This window comes from Manacus vitellinus, unplaced genomic scaffold (genome assembly GCF_001715985.3).
Source record: "Manacus vitellinus isolate BGI_N305 unplaced genomic scaffold, ASM171598v3 scaffold_20_pilon, whole genome shotgun sequence".
Lineage (NCBI taxonomy): Eukaryota > Metazoa > Chordata > Aves > Passeriformes > Pipridae > Manacus > Manacus vitellinus.
The window spans coordinates 8,771,745-8,797,087 of NW_021939471.1; the positions used below are offsets into that span (position 1 = coordinate 8,771,745).

At 40.7% G+C, this 25,343-nt stretch overlaps 1 protein-coding gene and 4 non-coding genes across 5 annotated transcripts; all 5 read left to right on the plus strand.

Annotated features, from left to right (window-relative positions):
• The first annotated feature begins 882 nt into the window (after positions 1–882).
• NOP58 (NOP58 ribonucleoprotein) lies at positions 883–23,090 on the plus strand. Its single transcript, XM_018071620.2, has 15 exons — positions 883–972; positions 2,172–2,248; positions 3,937–3,989; positions 5,676–5,800; positions 6,372–6,508; positions 7,640–7,704; positions 8,948–9,082; positions 10,088–10,233; positions 11,188–11,314; positions 11,967–12,130; positions 12,823–12,957; positions 14,169–14,230; positions 16,742–16,875; positions 21,916–22,037; positions 22,739–23,090. The coding sequence occupies exons 1-15, from the start codon at positions 886–888 to the stop codon at positions 22,793–22,795; spliced, it is 1,626 nt and encodes a 541-aa protein (XP_017927109.2). The 5' UTR covers positions 883–885; the 3' UTR covers positions 22,796–23,090.
• LOC112841062 lies at positions 4,258–4,346 on the plus strand. The gene has a single exon (XR_003212704.1). It is a non-coding gene; the product is annotated as a small nucleolar RNA SNORD70 (small nucleolar RNA).
• LOC112841055 lies at positions 8,233–8,322 on the plus strand. Its single transcript, XR_003212697.1, has one exon. It is a non-coding gene; the product is annotated as a small nucleolar RNA SNORD70 (small nucleolar RNA).
• LOC112841058 lies at positions 10,335–10,418 on the plus strand. The gene has a single exon (XR_003212700.1). It is a non-coding gene; the product is annotated as a small nucleolar RNA SNORD11B (small nucleolar RNA).
• LOC112841057 lies at positions 11,481–11,566 on the plus strand. The gene has a single exon (XR_003212699.1). It is a non-coding gene; the product is annotated as a small nucleolar RNA SNORD11 (small nucleolar RNA).
• Positions 23,091–25,343: the final 2,253 nt, after the last annotated feature.

Consider the following 25,343-nt stretch of genomic DNA (forward strand, 5'->3'; position numbering starts at 1 on the left):
CGCCAGCTCAGTCCTTTTCTGGGTTTAGCTTGTGTGAACACAAGTGCGGGCGCAAAGAGAGCAAAGCTCTGGTTTCTTTCGCCCTACCCTGCGGCAGAACTACACCCTTTGTGGTGCTCTATAGAGCACTGTGTTTACTTCATCTGCCCTGAAACCTTTCCTCCTCGTTGCAGACCAGCTGTGCAACTCAAGCAAGGAGCATTTTAACACATAAGACTTAGGAGGAAGCCAGAAATACTTCTAAACGCAGATAGCTTCTGGTCTGTGTCCCCCTCCCAGCACTTACACCTGGGGAACTGACGCACGTGCAGCAGTCTCCCTGAAGGCTTTGCTCAACTGGATGTTCACACAGAGTAGTATCCTGCACCTTCAGAGTTACTAAAAATAAAAAAATTAGTCCTTGAGTAGGCTCAGACTTCTTGTGCAGTGAGCTAAGGCCTTTTAACCTTTCACAGGAGCCAGGAGGGCCTGAAAATAACCGGTATTTCAATTTTTGACGGCAGAGTAGGCATAAAGGAAAGGTAGGAGGAGGGACTTAAAGAGAAGTGTCAAGAGGTCTGTGCTGCAGTGTTGTGCTGCAGGTGTGAGCAGCTGGGGGAGTCTGGCTGGGGTGGATGCACAGAGCGGCTGGGGGAGAGGTGAAAGCTGTCTGCTGGGAACGAGTAGAAGTGGTATTTTATTACAGTATGTTTTGAGGCAAGCTTTGGTATTAAAATGTTCTCTGCAGAGTTTAGCTTCCCAGAGTTTCTGAAGTTCGTCACTGCTGGGGGTTTGGGGTGGTTTTTTGTCTGTTTTTTAGTTACTTGAGGGTTAGAGAGAATTTGTGTTTCTGAACTTTGGGGACAGGTCACGGTCACCCACTTCCCTTTTCAGCAAGGACCGCAAATGTTTGTTGCCAGCATAACTGTGCTCTGCCTTTATGCCTTGGTGATGAAGAATCACTGTCTTCTGCAAGCTGTGTGTAGCTCTCGGGTACTCCCTTGTAGGTGTTTCTCCCATCAGAGGAGCACATAGTAAGGGCAAATGGGATATAGCCATGTTCTAGATCTTGGAGGACTTTCTCCAAGGAATCTTACTATCTTGAATGACACAAAATATCCATATTCTATTTTCTGCTGACAGTCTTGATTTAGCAGCTTTATTCTTTATTTTTCTCTATGCACCCATGTCTCTTTATAGAGGCTGCAAATTCTGTAGGCCTTTGGGTAGGAAAGATGAACTGGAGGAAAGAATCAGCAAGCTGAGGAAAGGAAGAGTTGCTCTGAGGTTTTTTTGTGCCTGAGAGTTATGGGGGGAAATAATTACTATGTTTATTTGCTCAGCTACTAATTGAATTTAAAAAAAGACAAACTCCTTCAACCAGAGTTTAAAAATCCACAAGGGAGCAAAATTCATAATACCAGGAAAATGATTTCTGCACTGAGTTAAATTGCAATTGTGTTGCACTTGCAATTTGGGGACAAAACTACAAGATTTCATAGTAGGTGTAAAGATCTTGACTGATCCCCTGAGCAGTTTTCTAGGAATTTGCAGTGCACTCCACATTTTGTGAAATGTATATAGGCTCTAGGGCTGTAATTGTAAATCTTGTGCTGCTTAAAAGCTGAGGAGGATCTCCTGTGTTCAGAGATGGGATTAAGCCATTGCTGCCTGCCCAGTTGATTACCAAGCTGTGGTGACAACTCTTCTTTATAGGGATGTTCTCTTTCTTTTGGCTAGCTCACATTAATGAAGATAACTAGGGGGATGAGCCCTTCCTGTTAGGGGTCCCAGACATGTTTTATTTTTCCAAAGTGGTGGCAGGTTTGGTTTTGGGTCACTGGGTTGTGAAAGAGTCTGGTAGAGGAGGTGGAGCAAGCCCAGTTTTGATAAACAAGAAGACAATTTTGCAGGTTCAGGAAGACCCAACCATTATTGAGGAACTTCTTTAATTCAGATGAAAGTAAACACACTCTAGTATTGTCTGTCTGTTGGTAGGGTAAAGCTGCTGAGAGAGATTGATGAAACTGTAGATAACTGAGATTGAGTTTGGTGACTGGATCAGTGTTAAGCGCTGCAGAGGGATTGGATACACTCTAAATCTGTTTCAGGTCTTCTCTGCTGAATGAAGGCTGAAGATTGTTCAAAGGTGATCTAAATACAGTTGTGTGTTGTTTTTTTTTTCCCTGCAGGTTCTGAATGAGAAAAAGCTCCAAGAAGTTGACAGTCTGTGGAAAGAATTTGAAACTCCTGAAAAAGCAAACAAAATGTAAGCAGCTTTATGTGGGGATGGCAGTGTGGCTTTTGGAAGAACATGACTACCTGTAGTTATGCACATCTGCTTCAGAAAGAAGTATTGAGTTTGGTTTTTTCAGTATTGTAAAAGCTGTGAAAAATGATGTGAAGTTAGATATGCTGAGAAACTTAAAATGGAGTATCAAAGTGAAAGAAATACCGTTTTTCCTTGCAGTGTAATTAAGCAGCAGAAGTCATTACTATGTGTCACTGAAGCAAAATATTGAACAATATTTTAAGGCAATCTGGAAGCCTTGACAAGAACATCTGAGCTTGTAAGGCTGAAACTGTGTGAAATGACGTTTTGTGCTCAAAAAAAATGATTTTTGAAAACCAAAAGTTTAATCCAGACGAAACTATGTAAATCACTGTGAATTGAGAGTTAGTGTTGTTGCCTGTGCCATCAGTGAGTGAGTGTTGGCACCACTGCGTAGCTGCCCAGGGAGCAGTGTCCACTGATCAAACTGGCCTTCCTAGCAAATTGCCCCAAAGTGGGGGACAGTGGTGGATTCCTTCCAAGTCTGTCTGGTGTGTTTTTATTGGAAGATTTCTTTGATTATAACAGATGCATCTGAACAAGCTATGCCTTGTGATTTGTATTTATCCGGCTCTGCAATAGTTCTTAGAGGAGAGGCTGGAATATCCCACATTTGCCTGCTTGTAGTGCTGTTAATCTTGTCTTGGAAACATCATCTTGGCCACTTGCTCTACAGGATGTGGCTCTTAATGGATTTCTACTCTGATCAAAGTAATTCCTGTCTTGCCTTTCTGAAAAGGCATCAATGTAAGCCTGAAGCTTCTGTTGGGATCTGCAAATGCTTAACTCAAGCATTCAGCTTTATCTGTGACCTTGCTTCCTTTGCAGGTACTTGACTCACAAACAGCATTGGTTAATCGGAGCTGGATTAGTCAAATACCTGTCCCTGACAAGGAATTTAGTGGATTGAGATAGCTTCCTAACTGTAACTCTATATATCAACACCACAGATTCTGTGAAGGGCAGAGGGAAGCTGTGCCTGAGGATCTGACACAGTGTGGTTAAACACTGTCCATATGGGTTTTGGCTCTGGTCAGCAGTTAGAGCATGAAAGAATTTTTTGTTGTTTGTTTTAAGCTCAGCTCAGAACTTGTATTCTAACATCTAATTACAAGGGAGGACTTGAGGATTCATGGGTGATGAGTCAGTTCAGTTTTAAAATCTTTGAAGATGCATTTGGTTGGAAAGTGTGTTAAATCTGAGCTGTGCAGGCTCTGCATTCCACAGAGGCAGAAGGTTTCCTTTTGAACATGAGTGGGAAGATGCTATCATCAGTCAGTCAGGGTGCAGTGTTGAAATTTAAATGGATGATGTCTGTCTTTAAATATGAACTACAAACAAAAAAGAGGCTTAGGTTTTCTGTTGGTCCAAGAAATACCAAATCAAAGTTCCTTTTTTCTTTGTGTGTAAGTATTGTGGACCCAGCTGAAAAGTCACAGCAAACCCAAACTTAATTGGGAGGTTTAGTGCTTTCACTTTTTGATGATCTGGGTATCAATCTCTGCTCTCTTGCAACCTTAGGGAAAAGAGGGGAACTAGAAGAGTGAAGGAGGAAAAAAAGGTAAAATTGTTTTAGCATCTGTTTTATGTACATTTGTTTACACACTTTTATCTTTCTTCTGTAGAGTAAAGCTGAAGCACTTTGAAAAATTTCAGGACACCACAGAAGCACTCGCTGGTAAGTGAGTTAACCCCATTCTTACAAAAAAACCCAAATCCCTGTCATGCACTAGTTCACTCATTACTTACCTCTGTCCCTGCTGTGTTTCTTTGCTTAGTTTTTAAATTACAGGTTTTTCAAAGTAAATTGTTTTTGATGGCTTATGAGGTCACCCCTTTGGTCTCTAGTGCAGTTGAGATGTAATAAAGTCTAGATTTTTCCTACTGTGTGTATTTCCCAAGCAGCTCATAAGTGGGGGCACCATGTAAGTTTTGCCTGATACCTGTAGCCTGTTGTCAATGATGGATTCTTGTTGAAGCTGAGTACAACTGATGTGAGTCAACATTTCGTCACTACCACTGAGACAACAGATGGGTATTGGAGAACGTTCATTATTGCAGTCACCCATGGTTTATGGACACATATTATGATACCTGTGTTTTTCAGCCTAAAAAAAGCCTGTCTTGTACCTGAGTTCAGGAGTTTAAACAAAATGGAAAGCCTTATATTTAGTAATTTTTACAGATTTTACACTTAAAGACTTGATGCTGTGGACTAGTTTGAACAAAAGTGATAGAAGTTCTGGGTAATAATTCAGACATAGGGTGACAATTACTGCTGAATATACTGTATGACAGCAATAGATGGATGTTCCGGGTTGCATTTACAACTAAAGAATGGTTCTTTATATTCTGATATGGTAGGGCTAGCCTATAAAGGAAGCTAAGGAAACAAAAACTGAGATGCTGCCATTGTACATGAGGTGCAAGTAAAAGAACTGAAATTAAAGCTCCTCTCCATGGCATATTTTTTGGATTATGTTGCTTTTGCATAGGTTTGGATTCAGATCATGAATAGTTAGGCTGATTTTAAAAAAGCAAAAAAAAAGGTGGAAAATTATCTCCATTTTAGAAAGGCTGAGAGGAAACTCAGCAAAGCAGTTAGATTTTACTCTTACATGTCATTAAGGTTCTGGAAACCAAAAATCACTGGCCTCTGCTCTATTTGGTGTGATGAAGATGTTGCATCAGTCACAGAAGTTCAGTGGAGCACAGAGCTGACCGTCAGACAGATTGTATAAGTGCCTGCTTAAAATATGTTGTGTGGGATTGTAAAGCTTTTACAAATCTATTCATATTTGAGAGTGAAGAATGTCCTTTTAAAATTCTTCTGTCTGCATGCTATATTAAAAGGGTCTGTGCCTGACTGCCCAGTCAGTGTGTTTGGCATCATTCCTTTTTGGGCTTTAGATGTTACATTATCATCACCAGAGGATGCAAATAAGCCATTACTCAATTTAGGATATCGTGGTTGCTGCCTAAGGGACCTGGAAAATGATTGGTTAATTAAATGATACACAAAATGTTCCCATATAACCCTGCCTTTGGAAATGTTAAACATGCATCTAAAGCATATGGCATACTGTTTGTGGAGATCTTTAAAAAAAATTGGCAAAAATAGAACTGAAACCATATGGAGAAAGGAGAGGCAACTGAGAGAAAAGTTTTTGATTTAGGCCTCCAAAGGAACAAGTATATAATTTTCTTCTATTTTGATTTTAGCTATTGCATGGCAAAGTAGCATTGCAGCTCAGACTAGAGCTACTGTGGGCAGTTAAAATAAATGTACAAAGCTAGGAGTACTATTTTGACAGGTTTTAGGAGAGGAAAGAAACTGCATCTTTGGTCTTTTTGTTTTATACAGCATCCACAGCTCTTGTAGAAGGCAAGCTCAGCAAGAACTTGAAGAAAATTCTCAAGAAGATTGTGGCAAAAGATGCCCATGAGCAGTTGGCCGTAGCAGATGCCAAACTTGGAGGTGTCATAAAGGTGATAGCTGATTTTGCCATTCTTCCTTTTGCCTCATGCTGCTGAAACATTATTGTCAGATTCCAGAGATTTTGCAGTTCCTAGCAATGGATTGTGCTGCCAGTGCTGTGCTTGCAGCACGGACAATATCTAATCCTAATGTTTATACTGCATGCATGCAAGGAGGTGTTGTCTTGAGTACACAGGGTTTAAGTGGTAAAGTGAATAATACCAAGGACTTTGAACTAATTATTTGGTTTTGTTCTCTGAAAATTACCCAAGGCCCCCAACCCTCTACCTCTGAATTTTCTGTCTGTGGATGAACTGTTTCTAGTAAACTGCAAAATCTTGACTCTTAAATTGAATCTTCTACATAGCAGATACATATTATAAATCTCTTCATAATGGAATTGTTTCAATGTGTGGAACTGGTGGTGTCACTACCTTTAGCGTCAAAGGCATTGAAACTGTTGTGTGATCATGAGATGGCAGTGGGAAAACCAGTCATAAATGATATAAGGCTGCTGGAAGGAGGGCTTTAGAGGAATGTCATGTGTTGCCTGACTTTGGGTCATTGCTTTCCAACCTGCAGGACAAGCTGAATTTGAGTTGTATACACAGCCCAATGGTTACAGAGTTGATGAGAGGAATTCGCTCCCAGATTGAAGGGCTTATAACAGGCCTCCCTTCTCGGGAGATGGCAGCCATGTGTCTGGGGCTGGCACACAGGTGAGTTCCTAGAACAGCTCTGTGTCATCCCATGTCTGCCCCACTCCTGTGTCCTTGGCTATGCTGTGCTGCTTGAAGTGTCTCTGAGTATGTGACATGGTCTCATCAAGACACATTCGTATCGGAAATCTTGTTTTATAAAGAAAGGGCTTTCCAGTTTGCACCCACCCTTTAGGGAAAGGCTTCATCTGCACCTGAAGTTGAAAGCTTTCCTTTGCATTTAATGTACTTCAGGATTTCGTTTGGAATGTCTCTGTAGGAGTCAAGTGGGTAATTTAAAACTCCATTGCCACTAGGAGACAAGGTGAAGATCATGATTTGCTGATTTATGCCAGAATAAATACCCAGATAATAGATAATTATGTAAAAATGTTAAAGGCAGAGTTGTCTTTCCACCTTGCTATCGCTGCCTTTTAGGTTTAGTGGAGTAGTAGTTAAGGATCAACATGAGATCAAACATCCATTCATGAGTAACTTTTTAATTCATGTTCTGATATGAGTTTGTCCTGTATGAGCCATTGGCAAGTTAGAGAAATGCTTTGCTGTAGCTAATTTCTTGAAAATAGATGTGTGTTTGTTTAGAAAATGGGCATTAATATTGAAGGAGGACTTTAGAGATGCAAATCTTCATTGATATCAAGTGTCTTTGTAAACATACATTAAAGCCAGATGGTAATGGGCTTTGTCAGACAGTGAGAATCTGTTCTAGGAAGTGTCTTGTTGCTTCACATTAGCATTGCTGATATTGGCTGCTGGGTAGGTGCAGTTTTGTGGATTGCCTTCAGCTGCTGCAGAACTGGAAGTGCTGTTGACAAATACTTTTTGTGGGGAACCATGCAGAAAGAAACCAGCAGCCAATTTCCTGCCACAGCACTCATGTTCAGTCTGCTGCATGTGGTACAAATAGCCGTAACTTTCCCTTTCACCCTGGTCGCAGGGTATGTGTGTGTACACATGTCAGAGCTGTTGTGAAACTTGTGTCAGTGTGGCTTCTGGCCACAGCTGAGAGCAGTCAGTGGCATAAAACTGAGCTGTGTTGAATGAATGTATTCATGTAAAATAGGACCAGGTGGGGCATACTCTGCAACAGGAGCTCAGGATGCTGATGAAACTGTATTTCTGTCTCCTCAGCCTTTCCCGATACAAGTTGAAATTCAGCCCAGACAAAGTAGATACCATGATTATCCAGGCAATTTGTAAGTATATTTAGAGCTTAAATTATTAATGGATTTGGCTTAGGATAGCTGACTTCTTTACATTGGTTACAGAAAAGTATTGCTGTCCATTTCCTCTGAGTATGTCTTGGTAAATTGGGCACTGACGTTCAGCAAGGCATAAGGTGTGTTTTCTTAATAGGGTTTTCCACAAGCAGGAACATTTGCAGGATGATGCAGTAGACTGCCACTTTCTCTTAGCATAGAAATCAGCTGAAATACAGACAGTCCTCTAAGGGCTTCCCTTCCCAACATGCTTCCCTTCTGAGTGGTGCTGGGAGAATGGGCCCCACAGGAAGGCATTTTGTGACCCATTGTTTTGGTGGTACCTTGCTTAGAGGGTATTGTAGAAGTAGACTCTTGTGTTAGGCATGTAAAACATGCTGCAGTGTGTAATGCTGCATTTCACAGACTGAAATTGTTCCTCGTTTTTCCTTGAAGACAGCCACATCATAATTGGCACGCTTGCTGTGAAGCAGTGGTGAGGAATCCTGTTTGGAATATTATTCCCAGACTGTTGTCAATGATGAAACATATAGTTAAACTGAAATTAATGATTTGATTCAGTTCCTTCGTCACTACCACTGAGACAACAGATGGGAATGTTGGTATTGCATTAGCAGGAAATATTTTAGCCCCAGGGCTCTCTAGCAATATATACTGTGCATGCTACGCTCTCAAATTCTAAATCTGATTTTTGGTCATATCTGGTAAGTGGTGAGCCTGTTGGTTTTGCATTGAGTATATTTATATAATAAAGGCAACTAAAGGGTTTAATACAATCTTTTAAATCAAGTAATTGAATAAAAAAATCAGTTTGTAACCATTAAAACATTTTTTCCTTGAAGTTAATCGGTGGCTACATTTTACATCAGCCTTGTGTGTAGCACCTTGGCTGACTGGGGGGAAGAATTGGTTGCTGTTCCCCTTCCAGGAGAATGTTCTTTGCAACTGTTAAAGGAATCCGTCCAAGACAATTCCAGTGATGAAATTTTCAGGCCACGCTTGTGGGAATGCTGACAGTTCTATAATATTGTGCCTGGGATTATGCATTTCTCTGAAAAGTGAAGACTTCTAGTGTACTGCAGTTTGTTTTATTCTAGTCTTTATAGGATAAAATACCTCAGTTAATCTCCCTTTACACTATTTAAGTTTGTTGATTTGAGAGTTTTCCGTTTTTAGATTACCTTTTTAGATAAAAGTAATCCATTCTTCTTTCTCTTAGCACTTCTTGATGACTTGGACAAGGAACTGAACAACTACATCATGCGCTGTAGGGAATGGTACGGTTGGCACTTCCCTGAGCTGGGCAAAATCATCACAGATAACCTAACCTATTGTAAATGTGTGCGGAAAGTTGGTGAGTAGTAAGGAAGCGTGAGCCTGCAGTTTGTTGCATGGCAGTATGCAGTGCACCAGTGGCACTGGCTTGCAGACCAACTCACTCTCTCATCCAGTTAGTCATGACACTGTGCAGTCCTGCCTTCAGCAGCAGTGTAAACAGGGCCAGTAGAAAAGCAGTGTATGTTTGCATCTGTGTGTTGCTGCAAGCTTTGGAAGCTTAAGAGAAAGTTAATACCACATCACCAGGCAGTCCTTCAGGGGCCACCTGCATATCTTCTTAAAATCCCAGTTATTCAGCAGACGAGTTTAGAAATTAGCTACCAAAAGAACTGATGTAAAGAGAAATGTCACCTGTTTCTGGATGTTCTTGGAGACAGCAACTGCTGGAATTTTTTATTCACAAGAGCAAAAAGAATGACTGCTATAATATTTTGGACACTTGCCTCACCTCTTGGATGAAGCTTTGTATTGATGATTTTTTTTTTTAGTTGGTTGTCTTTCTTGGTTTTTTGTTTGTTTTTCTTTTTTGGTGGTGTCAGTTTGTTGGTTTGGGGTTTTTTTTGAGTTTTTATGATTTTTTTTTTTTTAATAATGAAGTTTGCAGTCCAGAGGGAGACTTGTAGTTTGAAGGGAGCTTTTTTTCCCCAATTGTGGGAAGAATTAAGTAGATGTGGTTACTGGTAAATGACTACTTGCTCCCTAGAATTCTTTGTTTTTAATACTGTGACTGAAAATTTTGCAGCAACCAGCTATAGAAAAAGTGAAGTATGCAGTGTTACAGAATATGGGCGTTTTTTTTTTTTTTAATAGTTTCAAATTTAGTATTTCCAGCCATTCCTAGCTAGTATAAATGTAAAGTCAGAACACTGACATAATATGTTGGGAATTTGGAGTAGGGTAATGGCAGACTTGACTCTCTGTTTTTCTTTTGGCCTTTTATTTTTATGTGTTTCTGTGCTTTTTTTTTTTTACTAGTTCATCTTGCCCCCAGCACAAACAAGCTTTCATCTGTCCCCTACAGGAGACAGAAGCAATTTTGCTTCCTCTGATGTTTCTGACATCCTACCAGAGGAGATTGAGGAGGATGTGAAGGCTGCTGCTGAGATTTCCATGGGGACAGAAGTATCAGAAGAAGACATAAACAACATAATCCATCTCTGTGATCAGGTATGTACACACAGATGGATAGCAGTAGGAACTCCACTGTAGCCATTGCAGAGCCTCTTCTACCAAGGAGAGGTTTTCTGAAGGCAGTGCTGACACGCTTGGGATGGCAGTGATGATTCCTATATTGTTGCTTTCCTGATGTTCAGACATGAGGGTGCACAGTCACTACCTCATCTGAGCCATCTCAAACTGCTGATAACTGCACAAAGCCTTCTGAAAGTGGCAGTGTTACTTTAGGGAGGAATTTTGCTATCCTTGTGCTTTCGAGTCTTTAAAATAATGGCATTGTATAGTCTCTTTCTAATCTGTCACTTTGGAAGCTAGGTGATAAACCGTGGCTTAAAAGTGGAGCACTGAGGCCCCAGAAGAATTAGGAGCCCTATTCTGCTCTCATCTGGATTGTATGTGAACACCCTGTGACTTTAGTTGTGCCAGTTGGATCCCTCTGTGACTTTGCCAGGGAGTGGCAGGATTAGGAGTTCCTGTTCTTGGTCTAGACCAGGCTGCTTTTTTGTGTGCGTTCTAATTGTGTGTGTTTGTATGGAACAAGTAAAGAGCATTTATCCCTTTTCAAGAGAATAGTGGCAAAGATTTATGTGAAAACTGAATGTTCCAGGGTTTTGTCCTACAGAAAATGCCCTTACTAAGTATTTTTGTTCTGCTTCGCTGTCTTTGGCATGCTATCAGCTCTTTTATTGGGAGCTTTGCTGAGAAAGTGAGTCACATAGGGGAATAAGCAACACAGATCCAATATACTTGGAGGATGGAGCTCTACTCTGGGAATATGCCCTATATAAAGCTTCCTGTAACTCTGGCTCTTGGCTGTTTGCATTTTGCAATTTGTTAGTCTCCTTCATTGGAATTCTCAGCACTTCCTTATTTCAGTATATTTATCTCTTGATATTTTTTGGTCATCTGATGCTGACTCCTGTAACCACACACTGTCTGTGGCAGGTGATTGAAATCTCTGAGTATCGGACACAGCTGTACGACTACCTGAAGAACAGAATGATGGCCATTGCTCCTAATCTCACTGTCATGGTGGGAGAACTGGTCGGAGCAAGGCTCATTGCTCATGCAGGTGGGTTCAGTGATCAATGTAAATAACTCTTAGGTGACCTCATCAGAGGCTTTCTCCTCAGGGCTGGTCAGCTAAAAGCATTATGTAAGGCCCTGATGAACATCTCATTGTAAAGGGGGCAAAGACAGCACTTCAGCAATCTGAGAATACCAGCATGAGCTTGGTAGTTGTCTGTGATGACAAAGTTCTCAGTTGGCCTGAATTCTTTTCAGAATATGAGGGCAACTTAAGTCACTACCTCTTCTGAGACACTTACTGAGCCTCCTGCTGATAGTTTAGTCACTTCTGAGGTAAAATGCTGACAAACCAACATTACACTTTTGTAGTCAGACTGGCTCAAGGTAGCAGCCTTATTTCAGTTACCTCTGCTGCAGTTCTGTAACAACATGTTCTTGCTGCCAGACTGTCAGGAGTAGGCATTACTCCAGTGGAATATGTTTTATTGAGTCAGTCTTCTTTCCTCATGCTGAAATCAAACCAAGAGAGTTAGCTGAAGCATGAAAGACTGAAGCGGTTCACCTGTCCTTCAGGAAATGAATGTGAAGCAGGTCTCGGAAATAGATGGCTCTGAGCTTCTTACACTGTTCAAAAGCAGGAATCCAGCCTAGCTGCTCCTCTGACAAATTACTACTGCTGTTTCACCTCCTCCTAGGTTCCCTCTTGAATTTGGCAAAACATCCGGCTTCAACAGTTCAGTTACTGGGTGCTGAGAAGGCACTCTTCAGAGCACTGAAGACTAAAAGGGACACACCTAAATTTGGCCTTATCTATCATGCTTCCCTAGTGGGACAAACCAATGCCAAAAATAAAGGCAAGGTAAGTTGCAGAATTGCTTACCAGCTCAGCTTTTTCCAGAGCATGAGTATCTTGAGCTTCACAGTGAGGCTCTTTCCGTGGCTTGTTTTACTGTATTGCTTTGTGTTAACATGTAAAATACCACTGTCTACAAATCTTTGAATGTTACTCATTCCTGTTCAAAAACTGAATGGGATTGTCCATTTAAGACCTCTGAGCAATAACAGATGCATTCCTGCTGAGTTATGATGTAACACTGGCTTTCTCAAGGGGTATGTTGCTACTTTCTTCTACTGATAGGCTTTAGTCTTGCTTGAAAATGGTCTCTTGTGCTAAAGTAAGTAATTTTCTGCTTCACCTTGAGGAGCTTAGGCTTTTATTATGTGGGTGGATGAATATGTGTTTGAATTGTGGAGAAAGCTGTCCATTTGGAAATTACATCTCAAACTAACCTGATCTAAAGGTTGGGATAGAGTAGGATATGTGGAACTAACTTGCTATCTCAGACATTTCCATCTATTTATCAAGGAAATAAAGTGTTACATTAACAGTATTTCAGTGGTGAAAGAATGATGTACTAATTATTTTTTGGATTAAACACTGCTAGTAAATGGTTACTTTGTTCTTTTGTATGTGGGTATGGTTTTCAGATCAGAGTGAATCATTGCCTTATGCTAAGTCTTAGCATTTAATATTATTTCTGGCTTTTCCAGATTTCTCGAATGCTGGCAGCTAAGACTGCCTTGACTATTCGTTATGATGCCCTTGGAGAGAACACCAGTGCTGAAATGGGAGCTGAGAACAGACTAAAAGTAGAGACGAGACTGAGGCTTTTGGAAGAGAGAGGGGTAAGTCTAGCAGAGGCTGCACGAAGCTGACATTCTTGTTGAGGGTATGAATTTCTGATGCACTGCTTTTGACTCTCTTCCTGTCACTCAACAGTGTGTCACTCTTACTCTGTAGCTTCTCCCAGCTTTGGCTGGAGCAGTTGGGTGTGTAAGCTGGCTGCTGGCATTTTTATGTCAGCTTCTCTTGTTTACATGGCTGGTTTCCTTTACATTATCCTGAAAAATCTTGATACTGAATGAATAAGATCATACCTTTACATTCACTGCATCTCTATGAATTGCAAAGATATGCTTATTACTTCATAGCTGCTTTCTCATTACCTTAGAAAGGAGTATTTGGGTTTTGTCCACGCCTTATATTTTCCACTGTAGTTCCTCAGAATCTGAACACTGGTGATGCTTAGTCTTAAAAAGCTTTCTCTGTACCTAAAGCAAGATGTTATTCTGCAAACTGATGTATTGCCCTCCCACCACCTAATGCATATCCTACCTCTCCACACCTGCTGTTCCATGTTGCCCTTGGCACAGCATGCTGGGAGAACATAAGGTCACTTTCCTCTTTTAGGTGACATGCCTGCTGTATGTGATCTTGTGAATGATACTAGGTACAGCCTTCCAAACTAGAAGATCTGATACTAGTGCTGTAGTACTGGCATCACTAGATCAGAAAAGAAAAATCCAGAAAAACCTGCCCATTCTCAAGTGTTTCATGGGAGGTGATACTTCTTATTGGATCAAAGGCAAGGAGACATGTTAACACCAAAATACAAACTGACCACTTGACAAGTACATATTTAATTCAAATCCAGTTTGGGACCTCTGTTGTGGTTTTAAGGTTGGCCTTATGCCAGCCATAGGGTGATACATGCCCTGACGTACTCTTGCCAAGGAAAAAAAGTGTGTACAGATTAGAGCAGATTTGGGGAATTTAGAGGAATGATGTGATGTGTTTGTGGTATATCTGATCCAGTACTAGATACCCTTTACTTGAATTGCACTTCTGAAGGGCAGCATTAGAAAGACCTTTCTCACCTCAGTTACACTCCCTGTCACTACACCCGGGTGTAAGACTTGTGCAGGTACACAGGAATCTGACCCATAATATATGTCTGTTTTTCTATTTTTAATTCCTTTCAAGAGCTGTAAAACTTGAGTTGTGAATTGTTTTCATTATGAGTAATTTGGTTTTCGTATCGAAATTTTTCTTGTAGATAAGAAGAATAAGTGGCACTGGAAAAGCCTTGGCCAAGACAGACAAGTATCAAAACAAGAGGTGAATAGTTTTTCCTTTCAGGCTTTCTACTTGGCTGAGTATTAAAAACAAAAACTCTCCATGTTTTTATTTCTGAAAAACTTTTTGTTTGTAGGCTGAGTTGACTAAAGATCTAGAAAACATTTTCTGTGCTTTTAAACAGTGATGATAAGTTCTGTTGCTAGTAAGGATTTCTGTTTTCCCAGATTTTCTAATAGTAAATTACTGACATCATCAGATAACAAGTACTTTTAGGTGCTATCAGCATCAACTCAGAAAGCTGGGTGTTAATATATAGCAGCTTTACTTAATACAAGTCTGAATGAAATAAATTTGAAAATTACAGTTTGAATTAATTTCTTTCACATGGAAGCTGTCCTAGAGACCTGCTTATCATCTTACTCTTAGAAAATAAAAAAAACAGGCACCACTTGTTTTGAGCAAAGCTGCACCTCCTTGTTTTAGTCTTGTACATGTCTTAAGCAATAGATGAGGTCTGTATGTACTCTGGACACTATTAGAACAGTTTCTGGTGCCCAAAGTGACACTGTAAATTGCAACTGGGACAGCTGAACATCTGAGGATTTGAACAGGGTATTATTAGTCTGAGCTGTGACATCTGGGTTTATCGCTTAATTTGGTTGCAGGCTTCTTGCTTAGCGTGGCCTGCTTATTTTGCTGAGCTTTTGGTGTAGAGAGGGCGAGAGCTCAGCAAAAACAGGGCTGAGTGCTCGTTCTGTGAGGAAAAAATAGCACTGTTACACCCATCTGCAGTCCCCAAACATCTTTCTGGAGCCTAGCTGTAACTTTCATTTCCATATGCCAGGCATTTCCAAGTGTAGTGACGGCTGTGATTACTGGAGCAGCTTTTGCAAAGACAGTGTCAGTCAGGAAATGAAGCATCAGGGCCTGTCAGGAAGCAGTAGCTTAGGGAGGAGGGTGTTGAGGAGACAACATAGATGCTGGCTTTTGACCTCTTGAAATGAGGAGTCATGAATTCCTGCCAGGACATGTTTCTGCTGTTAGACATACTTTGCAAACATGTCTAGGCTTGGGGGAGAATCTGAAGATAATTCCTGGCTGTTTGGCACAGTCTGGCTGCCTAAAAGGGAAACTAACTCAGTACCTATCAAATTGTCCGTATAGTACAAGAATGGCAATATTGTATGGGGATGTTTGAAGGGCTAAACTGGTGTTTTAAGGAGATTGGTGAGAATCTTAGTCCTGTATAGAAGTATGGATTTTGTATGAATTAGCTAAATCAAAGTAATGTATCAGAAGTTAAATGTGAGGTAGTTTTTAGAGATGATCAAGTGAAACACTTCAGTATGCTTTCCAAAAAAGATGCAAAAGAGTGCATTACTTATCTTCGTCATATTTGTGGTTTTCGTTTGGTTTGAGGTTTGTTTGGTTGTTTGTTTTTTTTTAAGTAGCAGGAATATTTTGACAATCTCAAGGAAACCAGTGAGCTCTCAGTTGGGTTTAACTGAAGCAGAGTCCACTGTTTGCAAAAGGCTACGTAATCAATTTGTGTAAAGCAATATGCAGTGTTAATACCCGTAAGGATAATTTCTGATGCTTAGAGGATGAAATGATGGTACTGTCTGCTGGCATTGCCACATGCTTCCCAGTCCAGTCACTAGCCTCAGTTGCTTTTATAACATGTGCAAGGTAGCTACTTCAGATTCCTCTTTTAGAAAAGTTCAGGTGCTCAGGATGTGGCTGGGGGAAAATATTTTAGGCTTACTGATTTAAAACTCCTTTCAGTAGGAATTCTGTTCTGAATTCTTGCTATTTAATGATTCAATTGCCCCTTACAAGTTCCAACTGAAGGGCACTGGATTTCAGGGTGGCTGGTTCTCTACAACCTGTAGAAGAGTTTGGGTCTGAACAAAGGAGTGTGCAATAATTGAGAAGAGGAAGTTTCAGACACGGATGAGATATTTGAATGTCCCAAAAAGTCAGTGATACAGGGGTAAACCATAGTATTACCCTGCCTTGTGAGTTGTCCCCTCTCAATGTAATAGTGGAGAGGCAGGGTAGAAAAGGCAAAAGTAAAGCTACTTTTAATACTCTGTGTACATATACACTCCTGAGGGTACAATGATAGCATAATATGCCAAGTACAATATAATAATATACCAAATGGTGCGGAGCTGTGTGCTTGTGACCATAAGGCTGTGCTGAAAAGGCTTTCAGCAAGAGAGATCAATCTAATGGGTAATTAAAGTGCTCTATAGAACCTTGAACAGATATAAACCAGAATCAAACTCTTACTTAACTGATACCTTCTGTTCAGATCAGACAGTTGTACTTTGTGGGGTATCTCTTCTGTAGTCATGATTAGTGATAAACCACCTCTGTATTGGAGAAAGGGCCTCACTACCTGTAGGTGCTTTGTTAGCTGAGTAAGATTTATTTGCAAATATTCTTGGGAGGTTGTGTTGGAAAGTTTCCATTCAAGTGCAGGATCTTACCTGGGGGCCTGCTCTTCTTACCGCTTAAACTGACTTGTTTTCTTCACATTTGCAGCGAAGTGAAGGTGTTTGACCCCTCCGGTGACTCAACGCTTCCTGTCGTTTCCAAGAAGCGCAAAATTCAGGAGGTGGAAGAACAAGACACTGAGGTTCCAGTGAAAGCAAAGAAGTTCAAAGCAGAGATGACAGGTTAGTTGCTGTATCTGTGCTGCTGACGTATTGCTGTTTCCATCATGCAGTGGGCTTAACATTTACAGCCAGCCACAATACCTGGTTATTCTCCTTGGGTATGACATTGTATTTAACAACAGTAATGATCCTTTATGGACTGACACCAGACTGCAGTTAATTTACTTTAAACATCTGCTTTTAAACAGTTGTAAGCATATAAGAACATCTAAGAAAGACGCTCTATTTGTATTCTTCTTGTAGAATTTCTTGCATGACAGGTTCATATTTAGTGATCCTCAGTATCTTGAAGACAGAAAAGCTGTTCTCTGTAAAACCAGAAACTTGCCCAATTTTCTTTCAAGAATACTCTTTTATTCTGACTAGAAATGTTTTCTGGCACGTTTCAACATACAAACAGGTCAGAATTTGAGGTGAAATGATACTCAGAAATTTCCATCTGAATTTACATAATACATGAACAATTGTTATTTTCTGGGGAGCTAAAATTGAACTGTGGCCACAATTTTTTTTCCTTCTACTGTGTTTCTGTGTGAAGAAAGATTTTGAACTGACTTCAGAATAATATAGTTTTGTTTTAAGGTTCATTTTAAGAAACATTCTCTTCTCTCCAGTGTGCACTTCAGCACCTCTAGAAGGCTGGCCTGTGCTTGCTGTGATAGTGGAGTACCCAGTGTGTAACTTGGGAAGGGGAAAAAAGGGGAAAAGATGACTTTAAATCACTTCTGTGACATCAAGAGCCAGATCTGGGTATGAACTACTCACAAGTTTTGTCACCTATCTGTGCCTGCAGCAGGTGAGGGCTGTCAGAACCTTCCCTTTCTACCTTCTCTGCTGCTGTGTTCTAAGGACCAGAGTGTAGTTGTGCTGGTTCAGTACCTCTTCTTGCTCAGCTGATGCTGAGCTGTGATCGTCCCGGATGCTGGTTGGTCCATGGTGTCTGTTTACATGGATGGAGCAACTTGTAGGAACCTCAAGTTAGCTGAGAATTAAGGTTACACTGGAGGGAGAATCCTTTGTGCTGTAAGCCTGAGATCTGTTGCCTAGCTTGTTCTGTTATCGTGAGACAAGGACACATGAGTACTTTGGAGGCTTGAACTTTGCCCATTTTCTTTTGGAGAATGTGAATGTTCTCACAGTTACTGCTTTTGATTATCTTTTGAACTAACTTCCTTTGCTATAGCCAGAATGGTTCCCTTGGGCTTCCTTTGCATTATCAAAGCAAGTGTTGACATCTCACAGGCATGAGCTCCTCGCAGGTGAAATATTACATTGATTTCCAGCCTGGTCTCTTGCAGTTTGAGGAGGATATTTCTGTTCATAATTATATTATTCAGTGGTTCGTGCTTTTATACACAAACTTGTTTGTGTTTGCTTCATTTGCTGTACTGAGCATTGGTATTTCCTGGTGTAGGGGTTGGGTGGAGCTTAGCAGATATCCTTGAGCTGGAGACAGTGTCCAGAATACTTGTGGACTACTGAAATCTGTGTTGTTTGGTTGTTTTTTAAATTTCCCAAAACCTGAAGTACTGGATTCAGATGTGTTGCTTTGCTTCTGGAAGAAATGAGGCATTCTTCAAATGTGTGGTTCATAGCTCCTGCTTTTTCCCAGTTCTTCCTATCAACTGGATCATTTTATTTGGATACCTGAGCATTAGTACTAACTATGCCAATTGGTTCAGACTATGGAATAAATGTTTTCAGAGAGCTTATTTATCTTGTATCACCTGTATGCAGAACTAATCCCTTCAACCTGTCCTCTTGCACCCTATAAAATAGCACTGCCCCTGTGTTTGCAAAGTCTTGTATTCGAGCACCCAGCAAAGTGCATGGATTTCCCTGACACCTGCTAGACAGACCATGGCCTTGCTATTTCCCAGTATAATTTCTGTGGCTGCACAGTGTGCTAGAGGGGGGTTGCTGGTGGTGGTCCCAGAAGTTAGAGTAGTTCAGCAAGTCCAATAATGCACAGAAGAGTGCAGAGGAGGTCCCAGCATTAAGATTTATGTTGCATGCCTGCTTGAGTACGCATGAGCCTTTAATGTCAGCTGTTCTTGGCTCCATTCTCTTTTGATGCAGTGCTCTGTTAAGCTTTTGCCTGGTCAGAGATTATGCATCCAGACAGTGCATTGTGAAAGAAACCTCTGCCCCTTCCTTCCCCATGTTGTTTGTGCAGCTGCAGGATAAATGGGGGTGGTGGAAAAGTAGTTCTGGAAAGAAAGGCATTTTTCAGCCAGATACATTTTTATCCAGTTTGTATTACAAGAAGAACATAAAGGACAGGAAGAATCTGGGATGATGCCACTGATTGATTTGTCAAACTATTGCTTTTAATATCTGTTGTAAAGGGGGCCAATATTTTGCATTATGCTACCCGAAAATGTAAATGTTACTGCAAGATGAGATGTGTGGTGTTTTATCTCTCCCTCTTTGGGGTGCATGGCTGGCAGTACTTTGGGTGGGAACTGGCAGAGGGGCTGGGGGTGAGCTATGACTTTCACTTTTTATACCTAAAAAGAAACCAAGCGATTTCTTCTTTTTTAGTGCCTGAAACAAGTTACAATTCGCTGAAGGATTTGTCTGTTAAAACCTGTCTTAGTGCTGGGGGAAGGGAAATAGGGCAGGTATTTTTGTGACTACAGTCTGAAGTTGGATGTGGCCAGACAGAATGCATACCACCAACAGAGCTGGCCAGTGCCCGCAGTGAAGCCTCCCACTTGCGTTTAGCATCGGGATGTAGTAGCAGTCAGTCATTTGGGAAGGTCTCGCTTGGAAAGAGAAATATCTTAAATTAATGGAGTGAACCCTGCAAGATACAAAGCCTTAAATGACAGCAACATCGTGACAGGATGTCTCTGTTGATAGGCATTGTGACTTAACTCTGTGAAGTGGTGCATCATATAGAGGAGAGAGGGCACATCAGGCTGGTGTATAAAAGCCTAGAAAAAAATGGTGAAAAACGGGTGAGTGGAACTGCTACTGCTGATCTCCAGCACTCACAGGGCCATCAATCAAACTGCTCTTCTGGGTGCTGCTTTCTGTGCCTCAGTGCCTGATGGCAAGAGCTGTTGGTTTCCTTGTCAACTGCTGTGTACCACAAAGAAACCCTGCTGGCCTTGAGTGACTTAGAAGTACTGCACCTTGAGGGAAAAGGCCAGCACCCCTGGAGCCTTTGTCCTCATTCTGCCTAGGTACAAATATGTGAAGTCTTGTGATAAGCTTTCCTGGAAAGCAGCATCTGAAATCTTCAGGGAGGGGTCTGCTGCTGGCTGTGAGAGTGACAGTGTCTGTGAGTGCCCCGTGCATCATCTGCAGCTGTAAATTGTGACAGGTTCACTGCCTCATGTGTCAGACTTGATGCCACGTAGGGTAATAGCAAGAAGTTATTTTCTCAAGGTTACCACCCAACATTTTGCTTGAAAATGCATAGCTTGCCAATCCAGCTGAGTGAAAATGTGTTGCATAGCAAAATACCATGTGTATGCTCCTGTTGTACTGGACTTTAGTGTAATTTATGCTTTTTAACTACTTTGTATTTCCCTGTGTTATACAGAGAGAGGTGAGGATATTTAGCTTTACACATTTTGAATGCCTTAGGCTCACAGACTGTTCACTGTGAATTATGTGTATGGCAGAATCCACTTAAAATTATATTTACTGGAATTCTTTTATCTGGAATTCTTTACTGTTTTGCTTCTGGTATGTTTTTTAATGTCAGCAAACTGTACATGTTAACTGACTGTATTCTCATGTAGACATGTCTAGAATTTTTTTACCCTAAGGCCAATTTTTCTTTGTCTGAAGCTAATGTTAGAGGCAAAGTTTGAAGTGTATTTTTGACTTCTTGAGGAACTAAACTTGTGACTAAGTACAGTCAAGATGTTACGAGGTTGTGTAGTTTGACAGTTTTTTGTAATTGTACAGTTCTTTTTGTGAGTGGTGAGTTCTTCAAAATGAAACTGATTCTTTCCTTTGGGGGGCATATGGTGAGAAAATTATGTCTAGAGTCACACCCCCAGTAGCAACTGTCCATACCACAAACACCACTGATTTCAACATCATTTTTGTAGCTACTGAAGGACAGTGGTTGCTACGTCATGAACTTAGTCATGAGTACTATGTATGGAGAGACTTGGTATCCAGCACTGACTCAGCTGTGCAAATAAACTTGACTTGGGTATGCTCCAGTAACAGCCTGGCTGCTGCATAGGCTGTCAGCTTGGTAAGATTCCTGCTTGGTTTCTTTACCTAGAGATTGCTAAGACTGTGGTATGTATTCTAGAATTCTCTAAATGAGTGGTAAATCATAGTTCCGTTACCATTGTGATTAGATAGGGCAACTGTTGATGAATAGTTCTAAAAAGTAACTGTAAGGTCATTAGTAAATCTTTTCCTGGGTTGACATTCCTCTCAGCTTATATAAATAATTCCTGTCTTCCAGAGCAGGAAAGTTTCTGCATTAAATGCTTTATGTTAGCTCAGCACTAAGACATCTTTGTGTTTGTCAGTCTAAACAGTGAAGAAAACTGGTCTGCTTCTTAGCAAATTTCCAACATCAAGGTTGGGAAATCAGTTGTGAACAAGCTGCTGCTGACTGAACACATTTCTCATGTGGAGTTTAGAGTCCTTTTGCTGCTCCTTTGCTGCTGCTGAAAATATTTGCCAAACTTTGGACAGTCTCTTTTCAGATGGAGTGCTTGAAGATAATTTGGCAAACAAATGAAAACACGAAAACTTCTTTTAAACTTTGGGAGCAGCACGTAGAAGCGGTGTTTGTACCAGATGTGCAGAGTGCTGTCTGAACACTGTCACTTGTGAATTAGGCAGTTGTACATTTTGATTATACCAGAGAGTAGTCATGCAGGTAGGGCAAAGCAGATGGTAAATAGATGTAGAGAGATTTAAAGAAGGGGCAGTGTGGTATTCAGTATTTTGCATTCTTACTGTCGTCATTGCATCTTCTCACATCTCGTAGCTTTTCCTTTTGCACTCTTAATAACTCACAACCTGCTTTTTATTTTTGTCCTTTCTGTGGTACAGAAGGCACAGCTGTAGAAGATGATGAACCCGTCAAAAAGAAGAAAAAGAAAAAGAATAAGGAAAAGCAAGCTGAAGAAGAGGAGGTACTGAATGAGGAACTCCCCACCAGCCCCACAGTTGAGGTGAGGCTGAATTGCATTCCTTTTTGGGAACGTGTTTTCTCCAAAACATACAGAGTGTGGAGTGACGGGGGGGGAAATTCCTGTATGGTATGCAAAGAGGGTCTTGCTCTAGTAACTCTATTCTGTGATATCCATCACTGTAATGTCCAAGAAGATTTGCATTACAGAATACTGTCTAGGAAGTTTGTGACTGTAATGCCTCTGTGTTTCCCCTCCTTTTCCTCTAGTCTTCTCTCTTTTTGCATCTTTTCTAGTGAGAAGAGTGTCCCTTGTTGCTGATCCACAGTCATCAGTCTAGAGTTTAGGACTTGTAGGGAACAGAGGCTGTACCTGCTGATTTGATGAAACATCATTTGATGCCTTGCAGCAACAGTAGAGCAGATGGGACCAGGCCAAACTTTTTGCTCAGTTCTGAAATCCTGTTCTTGATGTGGGGTTTAATTTTCTCCCCTTTGTGTATCGCAGCTGCACTGCCTGCCCACAGTGCTGAGCTGCCAGCACACAGCTTCCCTTGCCCACTGCCCCCACCGGGCTGTGAACAGCCAGTGCATTTAGTGATTGAGGAAGGGACATCTCTTGGGTTGTGCTTTCCTGAGCTGGCAGCTGAGGGGATGCTTCGGGTGCGAGCTCTGTTGCCTTGGCTACCTGTGTTGCTTTGCTTTTCCATTATGCTGTTCATGACAACACTTGTTTGTTTGCAGAATGCAGAGAAAAAGAAGAAGAAAAAGAAGAAAGTGAAAGAGGAGGATGAAGACTGATCCGGAGCAGGGGAAAACATTGGCCCTTGGACAGCTGCTTTGGAGTAGCATTTCCCAACAAAATTTGTTTACCCTCTTGCTGAAAACTAACTTCCTTGTGTTGTAAGAGGGCAAGGAGATGGATTTGATAGCTGTCTTCTGCCCTGGAACAGGATACCCTGGTGTCTCTGCTCATTAGGAGGATTGCTGGTTTTTTGCAGTTTCTTTTGTTTAAAAGCTTACAGCAGGCTTTTCACAAACCATCTCCACTGATAAGGAATAAAACCGTTTTTATGGAGATCTCATGCCTCTGTCTTTAAACTTGTTTGCTGGTTTTCTAGCCATTATCAGGACTGAGATTTATTATTTTAAATGAATGATCAGCAAAAACTCTAAATGTGTAAATGTTCTGTTGCAGTTTATTCTCTAAAGAATTCAAAGGTTGTAATATTTTTAAATTCTCCATAAAATGGTTACAAATATCTATGCATATCAAAGATATGTGGAACAGCTGAGGTGTGTTATTGAGTCTGCACTGTTGTTCCCCTGATAAAGCCTTTTTTAATCATCTTCCAGACATTTTGGTTTTGCTGCATTGACTGACGAAATTCATGTTTTGAACTAACGTCAGGTGCCTTTCAAATTGCTTTGGTGATCGTGGCAACTGTCTTCACTTGATTTAAAAAAACAAATCCCAAAAAACTAAAGCAAAACTACTTCTTAAGCTATCTGATAAAGAAGCAGAAAAGACAAGTGTTTTATTAATAGCAGAAATCAGCCATTTGCCAATTCTGCCATTCTCTGGGGGGATACAGATGCACTGAAGTAGCATCATATGATCAAGACTCTAAAGCTCTTGAAGCTTATTTGGTGGAAAAGGAAACAATTTTTATTTAACTGTGCTTATCACTCAGTTTATTAATTAACATGAATTTTTTTTTCTAGGTGTAGTGGTAGGCTATCACCTAAACAAAAAATCAGTTTCTTCATCTGGGTAACCTTTGATAACTCTGCAGCCAGTGTTACTGGTGCTTTTCTGTGGAATACAGATTACTGACCAGCTGTTGGTATGGAACTGCCCATGGCTTATGACCTCTTAGTGCAAGTGGATATACCAAATCCCTAGCAAGATTGGTAACATTTTATTAATGCAGTACCTGTATCAAGAATATGAACTGCCTTTTTTTTTTTTCCTCAGGAAGGTTGCAGTGAGTTTAACTGCTCTAATTGAGACTGCCTGGGAATAGTGAGACCATTCCAGTTCATCTGCTTTTTGCTAGACAAGTAAGATGAATTTAAGCTGAAATGTTTAAATGGGCAGCAAAGGTATTAAAAAGAATTCATAATGAGATGGGAGACTTGGCTATTAGTGCCTTCAGGTTTTTGTTGTAAATGCATTTTCAAGCAGAAATCCTTACCAGATATGAGAGTTCAGTTTCCTCTGAACTGTTAATGTAGTTACTTCCTCAAAAGTATCAGATAAATTATGTATGTGCTGTTCAGAAACTGTCCTATATAATTTACCCTAATCAGAAAATTTGTATGATCATCAGTTGCTTAGTAAGTCTAATCAGGATTGAAATGGAGAGAAGTTATTTTTGCATGACCACTTTTTCCTTCCTTTTGTATATTGCTTTGATAACAAGGGAATCAGATTCACCTATTTCCTTATGTAGCACATTTTAGTGGTTTGTCATTGCAAGCCAATGTCCAGTGCAGGCCAGCTTACATCTCACAAGGCAGCCCACTGGAGCTCAGTCATGAAGCAGCATGTCTTTGCCTTTCCTGCTCTGGTGTTGGGAATGTTGATTTTAATATCAACTCAGCTAGAGCTTCTACTTTATTCTCTTTCAAGATGTGTGTGACCCAGAAATACTGGGTGGAGAAGAGGAAGCAAGTGTTAAAACTTTTCAGTGCTGGATAGACCATACATTTATCTGCCTGCACCTCTTCTAAGCAGGTAATGAAATCAGTACTCTTGAGTTCTAGTTTGAACTGTTAAACTCCTCATCTTCAAAACAATAAGCAGCAGTGGCCCTTTGAGATATGCAGAAACATTGATAAGTGTATTCAGCTCAAGTGCTAAATATGATCAGTGAAAATAAACAGTGGTGATAGACTGCAGTCACTGTAAGACAGGGTAACTGCATTTCAAGTTGGTTATCAGTTCAAGCAGATAAGATTATTTGCTCACAAATGGTTTTCCACAAACGAAGGTCTGGGCATTTGTGTACAGTCTTGTACCTTAAAATAATAATAAAACCTACAGGTATAGCTGGGAAATACTATAACCTCTTTGCACAGAGAAGTGGTGACTCTTACTTAAGAAATGTGACAGGCCTTTAATTGGCATGCAAACCTTTTAATCTTTTTATGGTAGTTTTAAGGCTTGTACAGCCTCCCCTGTAAGAAATAAGTGTGCAACAAAGGTATTTATGTAGAGCCTGTATTATGGGTCACTAGTTTTTGTAGAGGAGGGGATTTGTCCAAAAATGGATCTTTTATTTCATCTATTGATACAGCAAAACCAAAATCCCCAAACAAACATTAGAGTAGGGATAGAGGGTTT

Bases quoted from the DNA above. Each gene is read 5' to 3' on its own strand.
- NOP58 (XM_018071620.2), top strand. From the start codon at position 886: ATGTTTGTTGCCAGCATAACTGTGCTCTGCCTTTATGCCTTGGTGATG. The intron at 2,249-3,936 runs GTAAGCAGCTTT...TTTCTTCTGTAG, and splicing joins CCTGAAAAAGCAAACAAAAT to AGTAAAGCTGAAGCACTTTG. The intron at 6,509-7,639 runs GTGAGTTCCTAG...CTGTCTCCTCAG, and splicing joins TGTCTGGGGCTGGCACACAG to CCTTTCCCGATACAAGTTGA.